Source organism: Diospyros lotus, chromosome 12 (assembly GCF_014633365.1).
Source record: "Diospyros lotus cultivar Yz01 chromosome 12, ASM1463336v1, whole genome shotgun sequence".
NCBI lineage: Eukaryota > Viridiplantae > Streptophyta > Magnoliopsida > Ericales > Ebenaceae > Diospyros > Diospyros lotus.
Genome location: NC_068349.1, coordinates 11,392,063 through 11,416,928, shown reverse-complemented (window position 1 = coordinate 11,416,928; position 24,866 = coordinate 11,392,063). Strand labels below are relative to the sequence as shown.

The 24,866-nt window shown below is 37.4% G+C and overlaps 1 protein-coding gene across 4 annotated transcripts; it reads right to left on the bottom strand.

Moving 5' to 3' along the window:
• Nucleotides 1–266: 266 nt before the first annotated feature.
• Nucleotides 267–24,866, bottom strand: LOC127787201 (uncharacterized). Of its 4 annotated transcripts, none has more exons than XM_052315127.1 (17): nt 24,537–24,866; nt 20,096–21,990; nt 19,466–20,026; nt 18,454–18,615; nt 13,979–14,077; nt 13,794–13,864; nt 13,265–13,695; nt 12,387–12,439; nt 12,197–12,307; nt 10,302–12,115; nt 10,028–10,136; nt 9,269–9,449; nt 5,013–5,080; nt 4,786–4,898; nt 3,747–4,622; nt 752–848; nt 267–598 (listed from the first exon to the last, which is right to left on the bottom strand). In XM_052315127.1, the coding sequence occupies exons 2-17, from the start codon at nt 21,978–21,980 to the stop codon at nt 582–584; spliced, it is 6,648 nt and encodes a 2,215-aa protein (XP_052171087.1). In that variant the 5' UTR covers nt 21,981–21,990; nt 24,537–24,866; the 3' UTR covers nt 267–581. The 4 variants fall into 4 exon arrangements, with proteins under 4 accessions (XP_052171087.1, XP_052171089.1, XP_052171090.1 ...); XM_052315129.1 differs by having other exon boundaries at nt 9,269–9,443; XM_052315130.1 differs by having other exon boundaries at nt 19,466–19,954.

The following is a 24,866-nucleotide window of genomic DNA, read 5'->3' as shown; positions in this document are numbered from 1 at the left end:
TGGAAGAATCTGCAAGCGTGTATCGCGGTAGCATCAACAAGAGGAGACGTATTTGGTCCGAAATATCAAGTGCCCAACGGGACATGATTTTAGTCCAAAAAATCATTGTTTTCAACAAAATAGACGTCGTCCACTACCGACCGTGGTGTCGGAGTCGACTTTTAAGTCTCTTGCCATTGAAAGAGAGATTTGATCTGCAACTGATTCCTCATCTGTGAATGAATGATCAGAAAAGAATCAACTCGGGGGTATTTCAGAGAAAGGGGTAGAAGTCACAATTGCAGCAGCAGCAGATTCAAATGATTGAAACTTCCAGTAATTTTCTTCTAACCACATGGCCAATTTCCAGCTATAAATCTATTACAGTGAAATCAAGGGACATCACATCATAAACGCTGTAACTAAAACCAAATACCAACATCTATAACTAAATTTTACAACTGCGACTTCAGGAAGCAAGCACGTCCCACTTCCACTCCTAGTTTCTTCCTTCTATTTTAAATATACAGAGATACTCTGTTGGCGGGTTCTTTTCGTCATCTCACATCCATTAAATGTCCTTGGTCGGCATCATCATTTCGTCAACCATGAGCACTCCCTGTTACAGATCAACCATTACCTTTATTGTTCTTCTCCAGTTTCGACAACAATAAGGCAGTTCATTCAAAAGGACAACCATCTGGGGTGGGTTTGTTCCAACAACTAATGTCATTGTCATTTAAAGTAACAAACAAGATTGACAGTAGTTTACCTCTAGATGCACCCCTGCTCTGGCTTCGGTGACTTTTATCATGTGAAACAGCAGGTATTTTTGAGATTAGCAACGAGCTTTGCAATCCTTCCAATAGCTGTAGTAAGCAACAGAATAATAAGAACTCCATGGGTGGTATATATTCCCTAGCGTGCATTTGTGGCACAACAAGGCATCTAGGTTAAACAATAATCACTCAACATTTCAAAAATACAAGCTGCTTTGATTACTGAACCGTAGAACACAAACATCAGCTCATTAGAAAATTCAATAACAGCATTCACAACTATACAATTCAAGTAGGCTTCCTCCAAACTGGGGATGCCGCAACAAAATATCAATCTGAGTGGCAATACGAAACCAGAGTTTATACAGATAGATGAACCAAAGGAATAATAAACTAAGTTTGGCTTCACAATACAGAGACTGAAAACAGAAGTTACATGCATTACTGGATAAATACCTATCCTACATGGGATACAAATCTGTCCAGTAACAAGAAATGGAACATGGAATGGTTTAAATAACAACATATCCAGCCTTTATCCCACTATGTGGGGTCGACTACATGAATTCTAGACTTCTATGTATTTCTATCTTTTGTCATATCTTCATTGAGATCCATACACTTCATATCAAACTTTAATGTCTCCCTCAAAGTCTTCTTAGGTCTGCCTCTACCTCTTTTTTTGATTAATTGTTCCATTTCATCAACCCTCCTCACAGGAGCGTCTCTTGGTCTCCTTCTCACATGATCAAACCATCTTAGTCTAGTCTCTCTCATCTTCTCCTCTATTAGCACTACTCCTATCTTATTACGAATAACTTCATTTCTAATTTTATCTTTTCTTGTATGGCTGCACATCCATCTTTAACATCCCCATCTCCGCTACACTCGTCTTTTGCTCATGTTGGTATTTGACTGCCCAACATTTTGAGCCGTACAACAAAACTAGTCTTATAGCTGTCCTATAGAATTTTTCTTTCAATTTTAATGGGATTTTATCATCACATAACACCCCCGATGCATTTCTCCATTTTAGCCAACCTGCTTTAATTCTATGTGTGACATCCTCGTGAATTTCTCCATCTTTTTGAATCACTGATCCCAAATATCGAAAATGAACTTTTCTTTGTAAGATTTGGTCTTCCAATTTTATTATAACATCCTCCACTCTTGCATTCTTACTAAATTTACATTCCATATATTCTGTTTTCTTTCTGCTTAATTTAAATCCCTTAGATTCTAAATTGTTTCTCCATAACTCAAGCTTAGTGTTCACTCCTTCTTTTGTTTCATCCACCAACACTATGTCATCTGCAAATAGCATACACCATGGCACCTCTGTCTGAATATCTTTAGTAAGTTCATCCATTAATAAAGCAAATAAGTATGAACTTAGTGCAGAACCTTGATGCAATCCTATTGTAATTTTAAACGGTTCAGTATCCCCTCCGCATGTTCTGACCCTTGTCTCTACACCATGATACATGTCCTTAAGAGCTTGTATATAGGCTATTCGGAATCCTTTCTTCTCTAAAACTCTCCATAATACTTCTCTAGAAACCCTATCATGGGCCTTTTCTAGATCTATAAACACCATATGTAGGTCCTTCTGATGATCTCGATACCTTTCTATTAGGCGCATCAGTAGGTATATAGCTTCCATTGTTGATCTACCGGGCATGAAACCAAACTGATTTTCTGAGACCTCTGTTTCCTTTCTAAGCCTCTGCTCTATAGAGCAATACGCTTTCAACAATTAAACATCCAACACGTCTAGTGTTCATCCCACTATGTGGAGTCGGGTATATGAATTCTATCTCCATCCCTATATTCTTTCAAGCCTTATTGATTCATATCATTCCTAAGTGTGTTCCTGACAGTTTTTGTGTGTCTCATACCTCTTTTACTTTAGATATTTTTTCATTCCATCCTCTCCTCATAAGGAGACTTCATTGGTCGTCTTCTTACATCGACAAACTATCTTAATTGTATAACTATCTTAATTGTATCCTAGGCATTTTATCTTCAATAAGAGTCACTCTACCCTTATTACAAATAACCTAATTTCTAATTTTATCATTTTTGGCATGGCTACACATCCATCTTAACATTCACATCTCCATTACACTCACTTTGCCTATATTGTTGACTGCCCAACAATTCTGTCATACAGAAAAGCTAGTCTATAAAATTTCCCTCCTAGCTTTAAGGAAATCTTACTATCATATACATCAGAATCTTGCTATGACATAAAATTTCCCTTTTCTCTCTCCATCTTTTAGAATTAATTGATTCAAGATATCTAAACTGATCTTTTATTGGTATAACTTGACCTCAACAACTAAATATCCAATAGAACAATAGGAAATCACATAAAAATATATTAGTCAGAACATGATGGCTAATTTTTAGCCACATGATGTTAAAATTCCACTATCAGTAGATTAAATTCCACTTTTAATATAATTGTATTTCAGTCCAATTGAACATAGTTAAATTGACCGTTTGGAACCAAAATGTATCATGTTTCATCATTAGAATATCAATTTCCAAATAACTAGTGCTTCAAAGTTTTCTGGAAACACTATCATGTATACTTATTGACCTAATCAAATATAATATAATAGTGGTTTACCCTACAAAAAGATGATAATTCCAATTGTAAAATGTGGTAAACAAGGATGAGCTTAAAAAAAAAAAAAAAACTGTTACAATAGGTATGTTAGCAACACATTGTCAACATGACCTAAATGGCCTTAAGAGATTTGCAATAATGAAACTAGAGTTAGATTCTCATAATAGTATTGACACTAAAACTCAGATGTGGAATTATAATTCCAGAAAACTAATATTCTAACCAGATGTGTGAAAATTGGGTGCATAGTTTACTACTACAACACAGTTTGATAGCAAGGAATACAGCATGGGATATCACACAAACCTGTGGAATGATATATAACTAGGGTAGATAAACACATCTAAACTCACCCTTGATGTTGGTTGAATTCTCCGATTTGATCTCCGTGGCTCCACGACTTCAGAAACCGACTTCCCCGGATTAACATTATGTTTGTCCTTCACCTCAACTTTAGCCAATTTTCCGCTTGGGGGTGGGAATTTTCCTCTATTCACCTGTTCAGTTTTCACATTTGATGACATTTTCTTTGAAGGAGCATCTAATGGAAGAGACAGTGAAGAAAATAAGATTGGGCCTTCTACTGCCCCTTCAGTTTTGGATAATGATTCAGATTCCATCATGCTCTGGTGCCCCAACTCATTCTCTTTATTGTTTACAGAATCCTTAATAATATGATCACTTGCAGTATCATCATTATGAACAGCAGGAGACACACCCTTGTCCTTCTGAGGTAGGGTTCTCCCTGGAACATTTTGAGCTTTTCCTGACTTAGGAACTTTGTTTTTGGACATAGCTGCCTGTTTTTCCTTCGCATCAATTTTAGTACTACTCTTCCAGGCACGAGACCCTGATCCTTGAGGCATCAAATATTTTGCAATTTTAGCTGAATCATTTGATTGAATAGTTTTACTACTCCTATCTGCATCATAATGCTTGCTTACTTCCATAAATTTCCTTTTCTTTCCAGGTTTGGGAACGCCAAAGATCACCTTTGACCCTTCTTTCTGAAGACCACTCCGTACTGTTCTAACTGCATTAGGCTTATTTTCATCTACAGTTCTTTTACCAACATTAAATATTTTTTCACTGGAAGATAAAGGCAGTAACTGTGGCTCATCTGGCTCCCCTGATTCCCCAAGTTCAATACTTTTGGACACCTTATCCATCTCTCTACCCTCTACAGCAGGAATGCCCAACTTCAGCCGTTTTTCCTGTGGTGTATCACCCTGAAGAAACAGATACGAAACAAGTATCAACAAAAGAACTTCATGATTATAAATTTATCATGGTGCTTTGCTTAGATCACTATTGGAGTTTTATTTTTATTTTTTTGGTGCCTTGATAAGTAAAAGAGAAATTAAAATGAAACGACTTTCATGAACATCACACCTGGGAAGAAGAGTCCTTTTGTCTTGTACTGAACCAGTTAATCCACTGTCCATCATTCCAAATGAAAGTTGGCCTTAGATGCCATGCTTTCACAACTGATGTTTCCCCTTCAGCTGCGCAACAATCAAGGGTGTGTTTGTTTTACAAAGAAGAAAACCAGTAACCATCATTTTTGCTATAAAACAACTTGACGCATTAATGGACAGATATGATTTAACAGCAACTACCTGGAAAATGGACAGTCAATGTGGTATCATCCTTCTGGTTCTTTTCTGTAACTATTCCCTCTCTCCAGCTAAGACATAGTAACAAAATAAAAATAAATAAATAAAACAAAAAAAGTTTAAAAATGGTAAGACAATGATAATTAAAATGCATCCTTCTGCCACAGATTCTTCTATATTACTGCAATACAAAACTTATAATTTGATGCCAAATTGAATTCAAAGACAAGGAGATAAGCCATGCACTACACGTCCAATTCAATTCTGACAGATTGAATTTAGAATCACTAGTTGCAAAATAAGGAGTGAATTTACAAGCTGTCAGCCAACTCCCTAAGCTGCTATAAAAACTCCTTTTCTGGTACTGGAATCCTCCGTCTTATTGATCTAGTTCTTAGCGACTGTCAAATTGAGAGTGCCTTCTTTCCGTGCTAATAAGCATGACAGAATAAGTGGAATAGTCCCTATAATGGTCCTCATTCTAAGCCACTCTCTGGGCCTTCTTTCTATCAATAGCAGATAGGACGAGAAGGCAGGGAGAAGGAAAGAGAATGGAGACATCCAAGCAGCAAGGTATCCAATTTTCCTACCATAGAGCTTAGGGGTGCCTTCCGGAACCAAGGCTAAGTAAAGTAGGATCAGCTACTAGATCATAGAAAAAGGAGAAAGTGAAACTAGAAAGATTGCATACTAATTTTTTGTACTGACCACATATTACAATCATAGTTAATTTTGATACAAAAAAGTATCAGAACACAGGTAGATAAGAAATAGCTACAGAATACACCTGAGATGCAAGTACAGGAGTCTCTTATAAAAGGAAGTTAGCAGTGACTTTTACAGAAAACAGATGCACACCATCAAGGTGGGTACTAATTTCATAACCCGAAACATCTTCATCTCACTAAAAATTAATTCAACAATACCAGTAGTTTGATCAAATGAACTGAAATTCTGAGGGTGCAAGTAAAATGTAAATCTGATCAACCCAATTCTTCCCTGGAAGTCTGATTGAACCTACTTTTTCGAATATCAAGAGCAGTGAAGCATGGCCTTTAATAAAGACGCATAACAAACAACAGAACATGGATATGCTCACACAATTTCAACAAAAAGAGGACCCAACAGAGCATATTTTTTGTTTTCTTAATTATACAAGTTGCAGAGTAACTCATAATGCTAAGTTCGTGAAAAATATCAAACAGTAATCTAACTTAAGCCTTTCAAAAAACAGAAAAATAACCCTAAGGGAATAATTGATTATTGGTATATGTAGATGATATCAAAATTACAGGTGATCATGATAATACAACAGGGCAAATAGAGCTAAAATCTTTTCCACGTTCTTAGTTTGATACTACGGACCTAAGACCTTTAAACTATTTTTCGGGTATCCCGACTTGTTATTGCTCTTTTATCAATGCAAGTATTTTCTGGGTTTATTATTTGAGAAAGATATATTAAAAGTCAAAATCATAGATACAATGATACTACTATGAAGTATGGATCAAAATCCCAAACTTGAAGCGGATAAAGATAAGTCTATTGAAAAAATACAAGTCAAAACCAAAAACTAGTTGAAAAGTTGAAGTAATTGACTATTACCAGACTGGATATATCTTTTGGCACGAATGTTATCAGTCAGGTTTTTAAGCTTGTCACAAGCGAATGATTGAGATACAATAATTAACAATTCATCATATCCTGAAAAGGTGCATCATCCACAGTCAATGGTATTAACGTCTAATAATCAGGCAGCAATTCACATCACTTCCAAAAACCTGTATTTTACAATGACTGAAGTGTTTTTGTTTGTTTTTCTTTTTAAGATAAGTATTGAATCGATGGATGCATTTATTAGGTATAGCCTACTGCAATCAGCAGTTAATAAAGTGTGTAGCAACCATATAACACTAAGTTAATCTGTAGCTTTTTTATTTAGTTCTTTTGGGGTTGTATTTGATTAATTGTCCCCACATATTTCTTAGTAAAGAATCCAAATGTCTTAGTGAGCTTTAACACATGCATGTTGCCTCCTATGGGGACAAACCCATGCTTCATGGTAGATGGGCAATTTGTTCTTTAGTTTAAATTCAACTATTTTTTCAATAAGCCAAAAAAAAAAAAAAATTATTATTTCTGATAAACAACATATCAAGCCTTAATCCCACTAGATGGGGATTTTTCATATTTTTTAGAATTAAGTAATTTTAACAGACAATGATAAGACCATATTTTTTGTATGGCTCAAAAGGTTGGGTAGTTAAGCGTCAACATGTGTAAACTATAAGTGTAGTTGAGATGAGAATGATACAATAGATGTACGGCTATACAAGAAAAGACAAAATAAGAAACAAAATAGTACACAATAAGGTAGGAGTTGCTCCTATTAAGGATAAGATGTCGGATTCATGATTAAGATGGTATGGAAATGTGAAAAAGTGATCGACAGAGAGACAAACCAAAGAAAACTCGATAGCAAACACTTTGACATGATATAAGATATAATGATGGCCTTACAAAATCCATGCATAGAGATGGTTGGTCATCTAGACTACGTGTACCTGATCCCACCTAGAGAAATTTAGGCTTGAGATTGTTGTCATATTTTATGTTATCTGTTTTCCATAAAACTGCTTTGCAATTGTTGGAAACATTCCTTTGGTTAATCTCCTCCGCACCTCCAATAATCAGTCTACCAACAGCAACACAAAGCTACAGCACAAGACGATGTTCCTATGCTAATATCTCCACCTAGATGCACTAAGACTTATGATGATAACTCTTGTCATCTTTGAACGAACATGTAAACAAATGTGAGAAGATGTAAACTAGGAGATATAGGGCCATATAAAAAATGAACAAATCGATTAAATGATAGAAGTAAGATTCTCCAAAGGAAAAACAAGAGAAAAGTTCGTTGATATCATTTTAGCATTGATTGAAGGCCACTAAGTGGTCCACTGCAGGAAAAGTATCAGTATTCACCTCCAACGTAAATCTACAAGATAAAGGGGGATACAAATTGAGTGGAGATAATAAAGAAAGACTTCATATATCATTGTTCAACAGAAATTATAGCTTTTGATGCAGCAGAATAAGACTGAGGAAATATGTATTTGATCTCAAATAGTTAGCAAATATGCATAGTTGAGTTGAGCTGCCTTCCTGTCCATGCCAATAGAGTGCATGTCACTAAGACCAGGATAATGGAACCCATATCATTATCCATATCACCAAGAAAAGAACTAGCACCCACTCTCAAACTCTCATCCAAAAAAAATGTTATGTTCCATTCACATCGCTGAGATATTTTATTTAACACAATGAAATTCAGCAAGCAAGCATTAAATGGATCTTTTCTCTAGGTGGTAGAGGAAGGCATGACATCCACTCCCAAATTCATATGTCATCACACAATATTCAACAGCTAAAACACTCAATAAGATTTGAACATGGTAGAATTAGCCTTAAAAAGTACTTGCTTCCAGTCTCATGCGCAGGGATAACTTTTATTGTTTCATAAAGTAAGAAATTATATTATCTAGTTAGTAGAGCCCATTAAGTAAATTGAAAGCAAATTACATTGTACCTAAGAAACGTGAAACACAAGCAGAAGACAGAGCACTCTCCCTTACTATGTCTAAAGGTCAACTATTGAAGACACAGCACAGAAATACGAGCACACCCCCACATATGAGGACATATCCATACTTCTTAGGTCACTAAGGAATCTAATTATGGACCATTGTGGTGCTGCTTTATTTATTCTTGCATTCTACAAATTTTGTCACCATGGACCATTTCTGGATGAGATTTAAGAATAATGCACACAATCATTTTGAATTTCAGTAGCCTAACAGACATAAATAGCCTACAATACAACTATAGAGAATAAATTAAATATGAAAAGCAACGGATAATATGATTACCCATCTGTCAAAAGAAAACAATAAAAGGTTACCATAAAAGACAACAAAATCAACAGGAGAAGGAAAATAAACTACATTTTTTAATTTCTAACATTAATTTTGTTCTTGAGTTCATTCTGAAATAAAAGAGAGATCATTATAATCCTCAAGCCTTAGTTCTGAGTCTTCAAACAGCACTCAATCTGCAATGTTAGAGCTCTGATTGACTTTTGTATTTTAGACAAATAATCAGTGTCCATGCCTTTTCAGCTTTTCCACTCACTTGGCTATTAACCAATAACACACATCAAATAAGCCAGAGAGAGATGTTATAAGTATCACGCTTACCAATTTTGCATCCACACATCAACTTTATCTCCAGCAGACCACAAATGATCTCCCATAGCCGCTCTGCGTCTCTTCCTGGTTCCTTCAAATCGTATGGTCGTCATGGGATGGGCAATGCGTATTTTAGGGACACTATTGGCTTCTCCTTCAAGTACCACCCATTCCTCGAACCGTCCTGTACCTAAACATACTAATTAATGAGTAAATAATGCTAACAGATCACAATAAGAATATTGTTCAGATTAAATGAAGTCATCTACATAATCATTTTATTTACAGATATCATGACCAACCTGATAAAATGCTCCAATACTCACGTTCAATAAGATGCACATAACCACAAATTTTATAGTGATAAAACCACATAAAACAATACAGAAATGTCACTAGTATACATCTTCCGGAAACCATAATGTTGAACAGAGGGGCAGGCATGCCAATTTTTTACCATGCCCAGGGCTTCATACACTGGAATGCCAACAAGGATGCTAACATTGTCATCTAAAACACCTGAACAGACCAGCCCGCTCACAAGTGAATGTCATTTCCAATGCATATGGCCAAGAAAAGATGAGATATATACAGCACCCCCAGAATATCCCCCAGACAATTTTCACACAAACCACAAAAAGCAGTGACAATATCTCATGCAAATGTCAAACATGCCTCAAAAATATCTCCTACTTTGTCATACAATGGTTTTCCAAAATTATACAAGCTAAAATCTAGCAGACTATAAGCCTGTATAGATGAACTTACCTGCATCTGATTGGAGATCAGTGTAACTAACAAACACTTTTCCATCCTTTAAACTCAGGACATTGGCTGAGAACCAAGCCGTTTTAAACTCATCACCATCTTTCCGAACCTAAAATACCAAATGCCTAGATTAAGACATATCTGAATACATAAATAAGAGAACAAATTGCCAAAAAATAAAAAATTGAAATATGGCTTCAAATCAAGAAGCAGCTCTGAAACTGCAATTGCAAACCCAAGCAACTCATATTTCTAAAATTTTCAGATTGCAAACCTCAACGAGGCAACCCTCCTTGATGTTGTTCTCCTTCAAAGCCCCAATTCCCTTTTCATACTCATCCTGAGCTTTGATAGAAGCAGACCTTGGTCCAATCTCGGATTCAGGAATGACCCCTATGGTTTTGGCCAAGTCAGAAGTTCTACGACTCCTTTGCCCTCTAGAATCCTTTTCAGCAGTAGTGAAGGAACTTGCAACTCTATCCACTGCCTTCACACGATTCTCTGTTGACTCACTGGAATACTCTCTTGAAAGAGGTGGCAAACCACGGCTTGCAGTCTTTGCCTCCTCTGATGGTCCTGCCTTAGCATGTCTAGCAGGAAAATCAAGACCACCTGTGTTAGCTACTTTAGATTGTTGCCTATTATCATTATATGATATTATACCCTGATCAGGAGGCACTTGTATAACTTTCCAGTATCCCTCTGGGCCAGCTTCAACTAACTCATTCAAGGGCAAAGGGTCACCCATAGCAAGAATTTTTCCTGCTTGTGAAATGGCTTCAGCTGCTAGCTCTGCAGCTTTTACAATAGCATCCAAGTTTTCAGCATGTTTTGAGGCAGCTGAAGCAGCTTCGATCCTTCTCCTAGCAGCTTCCCTAGCAGCAACAATGATGGAACTGGAAGAATTGCCCCCATCTCCTCCCTTCAAAATGGAAGCAGGAGTAGCCTTTCCCAAATTGTTTACAACATCAGCAAGAGAAGATGCAGTACCCTGAGCAGGGTTGCTAGTTTCACAAGAGGTCAATGCCTCATCAGCCATCAGTTTGGCCTGCAGAGCAGCATCTGATGCAATCTTAGCAGCGGCTGCTGCTGCCTTTGCAACAGAAGCAGCAGCAGCTGCTGCAACGGCTGCAGAAGCTAACTTAGCTTCAACACCTGGAACCAATCCACTGTTCTTCTGCTTATCCAACTCACTCCATACGCTTTGGCTATGACTCACAGCAGTAGCTGCAAGAGCCGCAGCATCCTCTGCCTGTCTCTTGGCCTCCTCAACTTTATTAAAAGTCTCCTCCAATGTTGTAACCTTCAGTGCTGCATTCTGTTCCCCCCCTTTGTTGTGATCAACGGAAGTTGTAGGAGATACAGCTGTGCCAACCTTACCAGCATTTCCTTTAGATGGAAAGAATGATGGAGTTGATACAACAACTGACGTAGACAGATGATTACTAACAACAGGAGCAGATACAGATTCTGTCCGAGTTTGAGCACGCATGGGGATCTGGCCAAGACTATCAGAAACAGCAACCTTTTTCCTTTTTCTGGATTTCACATCAGTGGAATCCTGCCCGGGCAATAAATTCAACTTTCTCATTTCAGGCAGGGAAGAATTTCCAGCAATAATACCAGGACTAGTGCCATGGACCAGAGTGCTGGGAGATGCATGCTTAGCTTCAGAGGAAACAGGAGCAGCTGGTTCTTTAATTGGTGTTAATTTCACTGTTTCTGTTATAGGAAACACAGAGAAACGAGCACTTGCATCAAAGGTAGAAGTTTGGGGAGAAGGAACCCATGGACCAGGAAAAGGCGCCTGAGATAACCAAGAAGGGCTATGTGCAACAAAACTCCGTGCAGATGGTGTCTGAAAAGGATGCAAGGGAGAAACTGTTTGCTGGTAATCAAGAAGACTGCTTCTTGGCATGCCAGTAGACTGCAAACCATCACTGGGAGTTGGCATATTCCAAAGAGGTGATGAAAGAGGTATCATAGAATTAGCAACTGATGATGGGGTGCCCTTGCCACTTGCTCGACCAAGAGGTGGTGGAACTGCTTTACCACTCTGTTTGACAGATTGATCAGGAAGCCTAGCACCTGCATTCCTCAATTCAAAAACAGCATTAGACATCCAAACCACCCTGAGTGGGGGAAAAACAGCTTAAAATTCAAGGACACCTGAACGAGACTGCACAGGGGTTTCAGATTTGTTGGGATGGGATTTCTGGCTCTGAACAATCCTATCGACGCAAGCGCGCCAAGCAGGCTCCCATGCACTCCTCCCACCATCTATAATAGAAACTCAGCCATCAAGAATCTATATCTAAATTTATCTTGACAGAATATATTACAAGGCTGATAAACTAACCAGATGCCCCAAATGCTGAAACCATACATGCCTCATCAGGTACTGCTCCTTGTCTGCACCAACAGTTTCAAATTTAAATTTTAAGCAAACAAATTAGAAATAAGATGTCCTACATTTCTGGCCAGATTATATGCATCTATTGAAAACACTATATATAACACCTTTAAGATTAGCCAGAGAACCCCTTTTCCCCCATGGTTGGATCTGAAATCTACTGGTTTTTAACTTGCTAACCTCTATTCACAAGTAACTTTTTCATCCTCTTTTTTCCCCCTGACATGTCTACTGACAAGTAGCTTTGTGAGCAACTAGCTTCATTAAATGATAGATAAGATTAATTCATGCTCAACAGAGTTAAGGGAAATCAACAAATTGCAACAAAGGAGGATCATTACATTAGCAATAAAACACAATCTTTTAACTTTTCAAAATTAAACAAAAAAGACATATGTGCCACAGAATTGTTTGCATACTATTTCTGATACTTATAGCCACATTCGTGAACAGTTAAATTAGCAAGGGACTTAATAAGTTGACAATTTTATCAATTATGTTTTACTGGGACTTCTGCAGGTTATTAAGAGATTAATTATTTTATTCATCAAAATGGCACAAGCCATCTTATCAAATCTGATGCACCTGACAAATGAATCAAACAATTTTTTTTCTTACAATTCAATGACAAAAACCTAAAGATTAACATCCTACTACCTGTCACCCTATGCCACGGTTGCATCATCTATATTCATTCGACACGTGGCAATAGTCATTAGCACCCCAAACAAAGCCATAAAGACAGTCAACCTTTAACTTTTAAATTTAACTTTTTTTGTCCACTTCATGTGCAAATTCGTGCTCAATAAAAAAGCAAGACTCACATTAGAGATCCATAAACAAAGATCTGTGCCCGCAATTGCACTTGTTGTAAATCTGTAAAAGGCTGTTGAAACAATGCAGACATGGGAGCAGAAGTGTTCAAATCTGGTAAATTGGATGTGGGAATAGAAACAATTCCACATGGTACTGCACCACCACGTTCAACATTAGCATAGGCCTTCATCCCTTCAAACTGTACTAGTTGACTACTGCCAGCAAAGCTCAGGGGCAAACTGCATGCCTTATCCCCACCTTCTGATTGCATAATGTTGGTTGTTTCCTTCACATGATTTCCCTTTTTAGCATTTTCTTTCCCAGTTGATCGAGCAGATGCTCTCCTCGTTTTGCGTTCAGGGGTTTTCTTGGAAACTCCAGATGCAATCTTAGGATGTACTTGGCCCGAACTAGGTGTCAGAGGGGATCCCTCCACAACCTTCACCAAAAATTTTCCAAAGAAATCAGGATTAGTTGTGATGTGAAGTATAAAATGTCAGAATTGAAACATAAAGTATCAATGTAGAGAAACATTACTGTAGGAGTTCTGGATATTTGGATCCCTGTAACTGATTGCCCATCATTCCCACTCTCTCTTTCAGATGGACCTGCAGATGGATGGACCTCAACAGTGAATTTCCTTTCATCTCTGGCATCAACATTCTCTATTTCATGCTGGAAAGTTGACTGAATAGTGACCACAGTAAGTTCAGTGCTCTTACCTAGAGAGACTTTGACCGTCTCTTTCATGTCCTTTTCACTTTGACACAGCACTGTGCCACTGACAGCGGCAGGGATATCACAATTAGGGTTAACAGAACCTGCAGAACCACTTAGAACTTAGAAGCAGAAACAGTCACGGAAAGGCTTGTACATAGGATATTTTTATCCCAGAAATATCACAAGGGGTACTTCTGTATGGAGGAATCGGTCTTGCATGATTAGAATCACCATGGATCCTGATTGCCATGAAATTACATGGGAGCATGAATACTGTATTTGTTAACATTGTATAAGAAATGGGATGATGGAGAGCTTGAATGTTAAGTTAAAATTGCATCACTGCCTCATAGTTAATATTATATCTTTATATACACATCATTATGTATTAGGAAATATATTGATAAATAATTAACACATAAAAGAATTAATAAAGACATAATGATATATTTATTAATAAAATATATGTACATATTTATAATATAAAATTTTAAATTTATTAATAAAATCTTAATAGTGAATGTTATGAAATATCTCGGACTATACTATACATCACAATATTATGTCATTATGATATTACAAATTGTAATGAATATTATAAACCTTAAAGAAAAATTATTAGGTAAAAGATTGACAGTGCAAAACATTAGTTTTATATCATGGTATAGTACAATAATACAAAATAAACTATACGTGGAATAATAAGAAAATACAAATCATATAAATATTATATCAATCAATATATTTTTAATATAGATAGTTTTACAATAAATTTATGATATAGAGTACTTAAGATATAAGTATATTACATTAATGTACTATACTAATGCAATATGTCTATCATACGCATTTTAATATATTAAGAAACAAAGAGATAGTAGAAAAGGATTATTTAAGACAATCACTTGGGAGTGATTACTAATATCCCATCCCACTCAAAAAAAAAAAAGAAAAAAAAAATTCCCTATAGGATAAAAAGCCCTGCGTTTCCAGACTAGTTGTCTGGTCCAGATTTTGCTAAACCAAACAGGGGGACTTGCCTACTAGAATAGCAACCCAATCGCCCCCCAAACAAATATATGCCATGAGAACAATAAGGGACATAAGAATGAGAAAAGTAACAAATTTCAATGATATGGGGAAAAAAGGTTAAACAGCAAATGCATTAAAATGGGTGATGCTGGCAGACAGAACAAAGGCAAGGAACTTGTAATGCCACACCCAAGATAAAATGGACAGTGCTTGCTGGACTTAATGCAAGTTTGCAACAACAAACCAACCGACCACAACTTGGCATCTTTCTAAAGAAATTGGGAAAATTTCTGAGTTGAGCACTCATCATTTTCAGGTTTGGCAAACAGTAAGACCTGCAAACCAAATTCCTCATCCATAACTGTTAATGCTGTTGAGAACATTTTCCAGAATTTATTTTAACAGCCCATCCTAAATCTGCCATCTTCCCAACATGCTCTCACATCTCTATACTGCAATATCTGCTGTATGAAGGACTTGAGAGGAGGCAGCAAAGGCATCCCAAGTTCAACAAAGGCAAGATCTTACTAAAAAATTCAACAGTTGTAGCAGCTCGTGTATGATGCTCCTTTAAAAGTCATAGCACCAACAAACTTCTTCAAAATCCCCCACCCGTCAGAAGAAAAGGAACCGTGACTAAAAATTATTATTAGGTTCATAACTATAGAACAGATATCAAGTTCTGTTAATCTTATTTGAGTTAAAGAAGGCTACTTTCTTCCTGCTGACACTTTGGATAAGTACTTGCAAAGCAACTCTAAGGTGCATATTTGTCAGCTACTAGTCACTTAATTCTCACTGAGTTGCTGCATACTGGAAATTTTATGGTTCATTCCTAGATATTTTACAATGAATTCATCTCTTTACCTACTCACAAATAAAGCTGTTGTCTTATCAAATGAACATATACTGCGGTAAATATCTCCTTTGAAAGGAGGTTTTTGGATGATTAAAAGTTCAGATATTAGTACTTAATCTAACTTTATTCTGCTACATTTTAAGGCTAGGTTTTGAACCCCATCTGTCAAGGAATTCAAAACCTTATTTCTTTTTTAATTTGTTTAGAAATCAACAGTGTATCAATTTTCTCCTTAATAGCCTTTAGCACAATCCCATTCATTGTAGCCAACTAAATCATTTCACTAACCATTGACTACAAGCCCCCATGTGCTTGTTGGCATCCCATCATTTCTCTACTCATTGCCTACTGAAATCAATTGTGAGTCCGATGAAAGTTTGCCCATGTGCAAGAAATTTTTGCTGCTCTAACAAGAATTTGAATGAAGATGAATTTCAAAATCCTAATCTTCCCTAGGATATAACACCTTTTTTCCTAACCAAAAAAAAAAAAAAAACCCAAACATTATCCAAAATTTGTCATGAAGTCAACTTGCGATTTCTATGCTCCATCAAGCATACAGAAAAATCCACTAAAACAAAGCTACATGTCTTCATTGGCCCTGCCCCTCCTTTTGAGATCAAATCATTCTTGGTGATTCTTATGTTTCACCAGCTAACATTCTTTTTCTAAAATTAGGAACTCTAGATAAGATATATAAAACTAAATAATGCTGGGTTTCATGTCATTTAAGTTTGGCTTTAGATGGGTTCTAGAAACAGTGTTTTAAAAGGCACTTGGTGCTAGTCGGGCGGCAGACTAGCGCCGCGGCCGCCTAGGCGGGGACTAGGCGGCGCCTAAAAAATTTAATATTTTTTTATTTTTTTCTTAATATTCTCCCTGCTACAGCAAGCGGCAAGTTGGTGCTACTTGCTGCAGCTTCTTCAATGTTTTTTACTAAATAACCGAAGGTGGAGGAAGATGGATACAAACCAGAGGAAGACGAGATCGGCGACAAGAGATGACAGCCAACAGATGAGATTGGCGGCGAAGAGAGAGAACGACCAACAGGTGAGGTCGGCAGCGGCGAGAGAGCAGGACCAAGAGAAGAGATTGATGGCGGCGGCGAACGACCAAGAGGAGACCGAAGACGAGAGAGAGAGAGAGAGGACCCGCGATGAACGACCAGAGAGAGAAAGGGAAAGGGGAAATAGAGAAAGGGAAGGGGGAAATAAGGTCGACCCAGGACGCGCACGACCTAGACGGCCCAGGCCGCGTGCGACCCAGGCGGCCGCCGTGGCCCGAGAGTCAGGCCGGCGCCTAGGGGTGCCAACCAGCCCAACGCCTAGGTGGCCGCCTAGGCCGAATTTTCAAACACTGTCTAGAAGTCAGTAGGAGGCAACCCATTTTGCACCATCTGCAAAGCCATCCTAAAGTACCCCAAGTATCATAAACCTACTAGAAAGTGGCCCAAAGATATGGTGTGACATGCAAAATCCTATATGATTTATATTTAATAGCATCTTCACAGAAAAGATCCATAAAGAAAATTTACAATAGTAATATTAAACATACTATCGTAATTATAAAATAACAGAGTGAAATATTAGGGCAAACTAGTAACAAAAATTATTTAGTACTACAGAATGAATTAGCTTCAAAAGCATAAGCAGCAGTAAAAATCATGAGAAATAATTTTTTTGGGAAAAAAATGTGAGACATAAGCTAAAAAATTAAGAGAAACAAACTTTAAGATGTTTTAAATTCTTTTTACAGTACTTGAGAGTTCAAGAAATCTCTCAAAAACGTTTCTTACAAGTTCTCTCAAAATCATTAATCAAAGAGAGTTTCCTAGTAATGGTTACCCAGAGTGCCTTTCAAGTTCAACAGAATTGCAATAAAATCAGCTCAAAGTTTTAAAGATGTTTTAGATTTTGATTGTTGTAAGGACAAAATATAACAAATATAGTGATTGATAATTAACTCTCCAATAACCATTTACAAACATAAAATCTGCATTGTAAATTTAAATTGACATGAAATATTTAGATCTGGAAGTTCAGCTGGGATTTTACAGATTTCCAATACAAAATCCAAAGTACAGATAGCATAAATATATATGGTTACCCAGGCTTGCATCAGTTGAGCATCATTTTTTATTTAAGAAATAAAAAGTGCAGCTTATAATCATCATTCATGCCAATAATCTACACAACCAACCAAAGTAAAATATTTTAACATCCAAGGTGGAATAATCCCAGTAAAGACAATTGGAACAGAGAAGGGTAATTAATGCTATGCTTTATGGAACGCAGAAATTGGGGCTCAATTCCTAGGGCTCAAATCAGGATCACTTTCGTGAGTGATGCAAATTATGTGAAAAGAGTCTGTCAACTCTTTGTGTCCATTTATTTTTAGATACATAAGGCTTCCAATACAACTTCCCAACTTTAGAGAAGAACTTTAAACCCATCATACCATCCTATCGACACAACACAAAGAGGAAGAAGTGAAGATTTAAGTTACTTTAAATTATCAAATTTGATATACAAATATCAATAACACATCCTAAAATAGGTAATAAATAAATAAAATATCGCAACAAACCTCCGGTGTTAGGGGCAGTCTGCCTGGATTGAGTAACTCCAGGTTCCTTGGCCACTTCATTACCCTCATGATCGTTTTGATCCATGTTACCGTGCAATTTTGATAAGGTTCCCAATGTAGGGTCTGTAAGCACCTCACTTTTGTTTGCAACTAGTGTTTCATCTGCCTCAGAAAATATTGTAGCATCAAACAAATTAAGTCAGAACATCAAAAAGATATATCAGATGAACATACAAAAATAACCAATGAGCATTTTGCAGTCACTTCTGTTTGCAACTAACATTCCATGTTGAGACAGATAGTATTACAGCATCAACCATATACAGTCCTAATGTTAGGCCAATCGATTGTAATCCACAAACAATCAATGAGGGTTTGCAGAAACTTTCAATCTTTCTAATAGGTAAATTCACTGAATACTGGCTTTATTTGGGGAAAAAACACTAAATACTGGTGTAATCATACGCTCCTAATAAAGGCAGTAAAAAAGGCAAAGCATTTTTTTGTGGACTTGCATAGTTGACACTAATCAGAGGAGAAAAATTGCTTAATTTACACATACTTAAATAAACATCGACAACTTCAAGAAATAGCATCTTGTGACAAGTAAAATATTCAGCCAGAGAGAAATGGCAAGAGGGCATTGGTAAAAAGGGTTACTCATCTAGATGCAAGATACCATAAAGGTCTTGTGATCAACCTTCACCATATAATATTCACATAAGACCCATAATACCAAGAATAAGTGCTTTTGGTTCCTCATTTACCACATTTAACCTTTCTTTTCTGATAATTCAATCAAAAGAGGGCTAAAGATGCATGGCTGCAATATAGTAAGGAAAACAAATAATTTATTCTTTCATTCTTCCATTTTTATTTCTAGTATACAAGTATGTTAATCATCTCATGCTCTCAGTTGGACAGAATCTAGGCAAACCAAGCAGACTAAAAGTTCCATAGGCTTGACATTAAGAATGAAGCGGAACGATAAGGTAATGAAAGAATTGACAACCTGCAATTTTTGATGATAAGGCCTCATTGTGTTTCCCCCCAACTACTTCTTCATGGTTCCCAGGAACAACTCCTTCAGCACTACCACTGTCTTTTACCGCTGAATCCTGAAGAATTGGACAAGCCTCCAACTTATTGGATGAGTTCTGATCATTTTTTTTGGCCTTCACTTCTTCACTCCCACTTGCTGGATTCTCCACAACCAGTAATGACTGATTGACTCTCTTATTCAGCAATTCAACTGATTGTTCATTTCCCCCAGTTGAATTAGATGTTTCTACCGTAGGCAATGACTGATTAACAGCTTCATGTGCCAATTCCCTTTTGGGACTATGAGATTCACCTTTTTCGGGATTCAAATCAGGACCATGCTCGCTTGCCCCTTCCAAATTCTCCATCGAGGATGGTAATCTTGCTTCAGCAGGATCTTGATTTTCAGCCTTCTTGTTTCTATCCTGGTGATTAACTTGATTTAAAGTGGCACCAGCCTCTGCAGGACAAGACACACCATTAGCTGTGTCATGTGAGGCAGAGTTAGTCTTTGCATAAGGAACATCAAAATCTGCAAAAGAGGAAGGCATTAGTCATTGTCATGCAACCCATAAGCAAAAATAATAATATCTTAAGGTACCTGGTTCACTGAGGGCAGCAGTAACACATTCTAATCCATGAACTACCTGATTGTCTACTCTCGTACCCTCGCCTTGAGATGACAGTTTAGAAATCTTACTACTGCTAAGAGATTCAAGAATCTCAGAATCCATACTGAGAGAACTGTTAGGCAACTTAGCTTTCACTTTCTCATTGGAAGAAACACCTTGGCTGTTATGCACATCATTTGGGTTTGACACGAGATTTCCTTCACGTGTTTGTATTGATCCATCTAATATGAGAGAAGAAACATGACCTTCAGCATTTAAGTCCTCAGTGTTCACTCCAGAGGCATAATCTGCACCTTTTGAAGTTTCAACTGTATGATTCTCCCCATGCATTTCAGATGAGGAGCAACCAATAGTGGAACTTGAAAAATCTCTCACATAATCACTACTATCTCCATCACACTGACCGTCAAAAGATCTATTGTCCATCCCAGACAACAAAGATGCATCAGAAGTACTGACAGCCTTACTATCTAACTGCTGATCACTTTTCTGCAAACAGTCTTTTCCCTCCACAGAACTTTCCTCTACATGTATTGCCTGATCAACCTTCAGATCTGAACTGGCATCCATTCCAGCTTTCACATTGTTGACCTCAATGGCATGCCCCTCCAGATTATTCTCACCTTGAACAGCTACAGTTAATTCCTGCTGCACATTGCCAATAAGAAGCTGGTGAGTCTCTGTGCTGTTGGACAAATCCACAGTTTCAGATTTGCTAGCATTTTCAGGGTCAGTGGAATGCAGGTCCTCCCTGCATCCTTCTGCCACCTTTAGGCTGTCATCCACTGTCAGTGGCAAACTGGAAGGATCACCAATCATGCTAACACCAGTTTCAACTGCGTGTTTTTCTATACTTTCCATCTCTGGAGAAGAACAAGGTCGGTTCCTCATATCACAAGTACCAGTTCCAAGAGCAATTACCTCTAAATTTTGATAGCCACCATCAGCCCCCTTGATAAGAGCATGGTGTTCCACCACTGACTTGCCAGTGTCTTCAAACAAAGGATAGTCAGCTTTGAAAGTCACATCACTTACTTGGTGATCAAGTTCCTGACTGTTCAACAGCTGAACAGGTGCAGCAATATCCTGAGAAGAGAAATTTATATTCTGAATCTGCATCACTGAACCAGGGGGGTCTTTTTGCATATTATCATCAAGAGATTCATTTCCTTGAATATCCTCTTCTTTTTTATTTGCATCATCAGATTTTGTACCCATTCCTGGATTATTTTCAGTCAAACTTACACATGTTTCATGGGAAACATTTGAACCTAACTCATCTGACCTATGAGTAGACATTTCAGCCTCTTGAGTTTGTGAAGTACCATCAACAAACCTACAAAACTGTTCTGGAAGGACACTGGGTGGTAATTCAGCAAGTTCTGAATCCATATCAGACTTCACATTGTCATCTGGCTTCAAAGGGGGCTCCATTTGATCAGTTAAGCCATCCAGCTCCTCACAAACTTCTGATTCTTCAATAATAGTTTCTCCAGGAACCATCTCTTCCTGCCCAACAGATTTTAATAGCATTTCAACAGATTCAGAGGAAGTTGCCTCTGACCAAACATTATGACGCCTGGGAATGGAACAAGATTCTGCAGCACCTGAACTAAACTCTATTCCACTACTTCCTCGAGAGAAATCCTCAATCCACTGATTGTCTTCCTGACTAGGTATCCCAAGAAAAACCTCGTTCTCAACCAAGCTATCAAACCTTAAATGCCCTGGAAGGCCATCATCAAATTCAAACTTCGGAATAACATATGGCTGTAGAACAGAAGAGAATTTGGAACTCCCGTCACCAGCTAACTGAAGATTTTGGCCTTGAAAATCATTGTCATCATAATCCATTTGTATACCCCTACAAATAAAAAGAGCAGATAGGGAAAGAAGGAAAATAAAATAATGAAATGAATTTGTAAATATTATGGGTTATATTTCTCAACTCACAAAACTTGAGCATATATATTGCATAATCGATAAAATATCATATTACAATCTAAGTAACCTAAAATCCATGTAATTAACCCCACCTGGTGAAGCAAAGCTTGGTTGATAATGATGATCAACCTAACCTAATTTTGCTGTGTAAGGTAACAAATCGGCCCTAGTTCACATATTCTCCAATGGATTTGTAAAAATAATAGGCCACATTTCCAACATACTAACACATAATTGGAAACATATATCATATCATCGCAAGAATATCGAATATGTCCTTAGACATTTAATATGAATGGGTAAGGTGACAAACCAGCTCTAGAGATTCACCCATGGAATTTTTAGGCCATTAAATTTATTTTTTAACCACCAATCACAATACATGTGTTGGCATTCACAGTGCCCAGCAACTTTACAGCTCATTAATTACAATGAGCAGCTCTTATTTACTGGGGAAAAAATTAGAATGAGAGAAAAGTTTGGATTTCTATGAGCTGCACATAGGACCTCTGACATAAAAGATAATCACACAGTCCCAATACTAGACCATTATGTCACTATATAGTCAATTTTATTATATTTATCCATATAGCATAAAGTTGAGAGACAAGCCTAAAATATATACAAAGCTTAGAAGCTAGTTAATTCATTAACTGCTAATACAAATTTAAGGATTTAGAAAAATAAGTAGATGAAAAACAAGAACTTTGTGGAAGACTCTTAGGTATAATAAGAGTTATAAGGGTGTTACCGTGTTGCAAAAGATATGACCATATTGACAAGCTAGAATTCACACCTAGCGATTAAGGCTTGATATGTTGTTGTTGTTGTTAGTTTAGGAATTTAATAAGGAACTTCACAATAAAGTAACTGATACTTGCTTGAGGTAGTGGACAATATAAATGTAAGGTGTTAGGTCTCACCATGGGGTTGGTCTTTGAAAGGGTATTAGATTACTTAAGTTGAGATCCACAGGTTGATGTGCCTACATAATTGGTTGGACATAGGCCTTTGTGTGAATTTTCCCTTAACCTTGTCAGGTTACCTAGTGATGGAAATGAGCGCAGGTAGTGATCGATACTCTAGTATTTCTTCTAATTTGGTTGGTTCCTGCAATTGACACATGATCTTCAAGATTATAATTTGATTCCTCGGTAGCCTTTCTTCTCTGTTTTTATCCATCAGAAGGGGTTGTTTCCAGCAAGTAAAGAAGCCTTTTTTTATCACTTTTTTTTTGTTTCACAAAACTCTAAAGAATAAAGGTAGAGAATTGTTTCCTCCTAAACTCAAGTCGTGTGGAAGTCTTTGCTTGGCTCCATACTCATGTATGACAAATTGGAAAAGAGGGGTTGGGTTGTGAACCAAGTGCTATTTGTGCAAGAAAAACGTGGAATCAATTCATCATCTAATGCTGTATGCTCCTGGTATTTGGAGTGTGCCTTCACCATCTTTGATGTGCAACATATGGCACCAACTTCTGAGATCAACTTTTTTTTTATTCTTGGATCAACTTTTGTGAATTACATGTAAGGGGGATAAGTAAATAACATGTCAATCCTCCAACATGGAAATCAAGATTTCAGCGCATTCTGCTACTCACATAACCAAGCTAAAGGTTATTATTTGATTTAACTTCCACAAACTTACCTATCTAGTAACAGAAATGGTAGTCCTCTATATCGTTTCAATGAAATATGTAATTGTTGGTGGTCCTCCATATGGTTTCTACGAAACATGCACGATGACTTTTTTTTAATGAGTGAAAGTGAAAATGAACAATAATAATTTAAGAGACCAAAAGAAAAGTATGTTTACCAATTACAATTTCCTTATATCCCTAGAAAGGAAACAACTTTCACCATCACAGGCTTGCAGAGGGGGAGTTTAGATGCGTTGGGCATTACATCCCATGCAGATTGACTTGCTTAAGTTTCCATTTAAGATAAAATCCCAAGCGTAAAAATTATCCCGTAGTCCCAAACAAAAGGTAAACAATCTTCACGTCTTGACTCAGAACTTAAACTCAGAACAAAATTAACCCAATACTCCTCAACTTTCAACTGCAAGTAAAATTACATTCCACAAATAACCCTAATTCAAACCAATCAAGAACACATACTTACACTGAGCCAATGAGAATACAACATTTGACCCGGCTTCACAAATTCAAAATGATAACACACAAACCCCTTGTGATACAAAAAAAATATAAATTCTGCTTTCAGTAAAATACCATTCCCCCCCCCCCCCCCAACCTTCCCCCACCATCATCACCACCACCACCACCACCAAAACAAAAGCAAAAAAGAAGGAAAGAAACAGAAAACTATCCTTAGTCTTCCACTCACCATTTCAACAGGTATGAAGCAAGAGCCCCCCAACTTTGGCTCTAATTACAGTCTATTTAACCAAATATTCATCATCATTAAAAAACGACTCGAGATCGAAAAAGGAAGTGAACAGTACCAGAAGAAGTAAGTCTAGAGACGCTACCTCCCTCCATCCGGAGAAGAAATCCTCACCGTTCCTCAACTCAAACCCAATCGAACTGTCACTTGTTGCTTCATAACCCTAGGGTTCCAACTCCGAACTCGACTTGGAGCAAAACCCTAAGCCACAAATCGACCGCCTCCAGACGAAGTCGCCGCCCAAACCAGTCTACCGACGCCCGAAATCCCTCGCAGATCGCCACCAAATCCCTCCGGCGAATCAAATACGGGTCGAAATGTAGAGAGAGAGCGAGAGAGAATGCGTGTGCGAGTTTCCTCAGTCGAGCCAAAGCACTCTTTTTTTCTT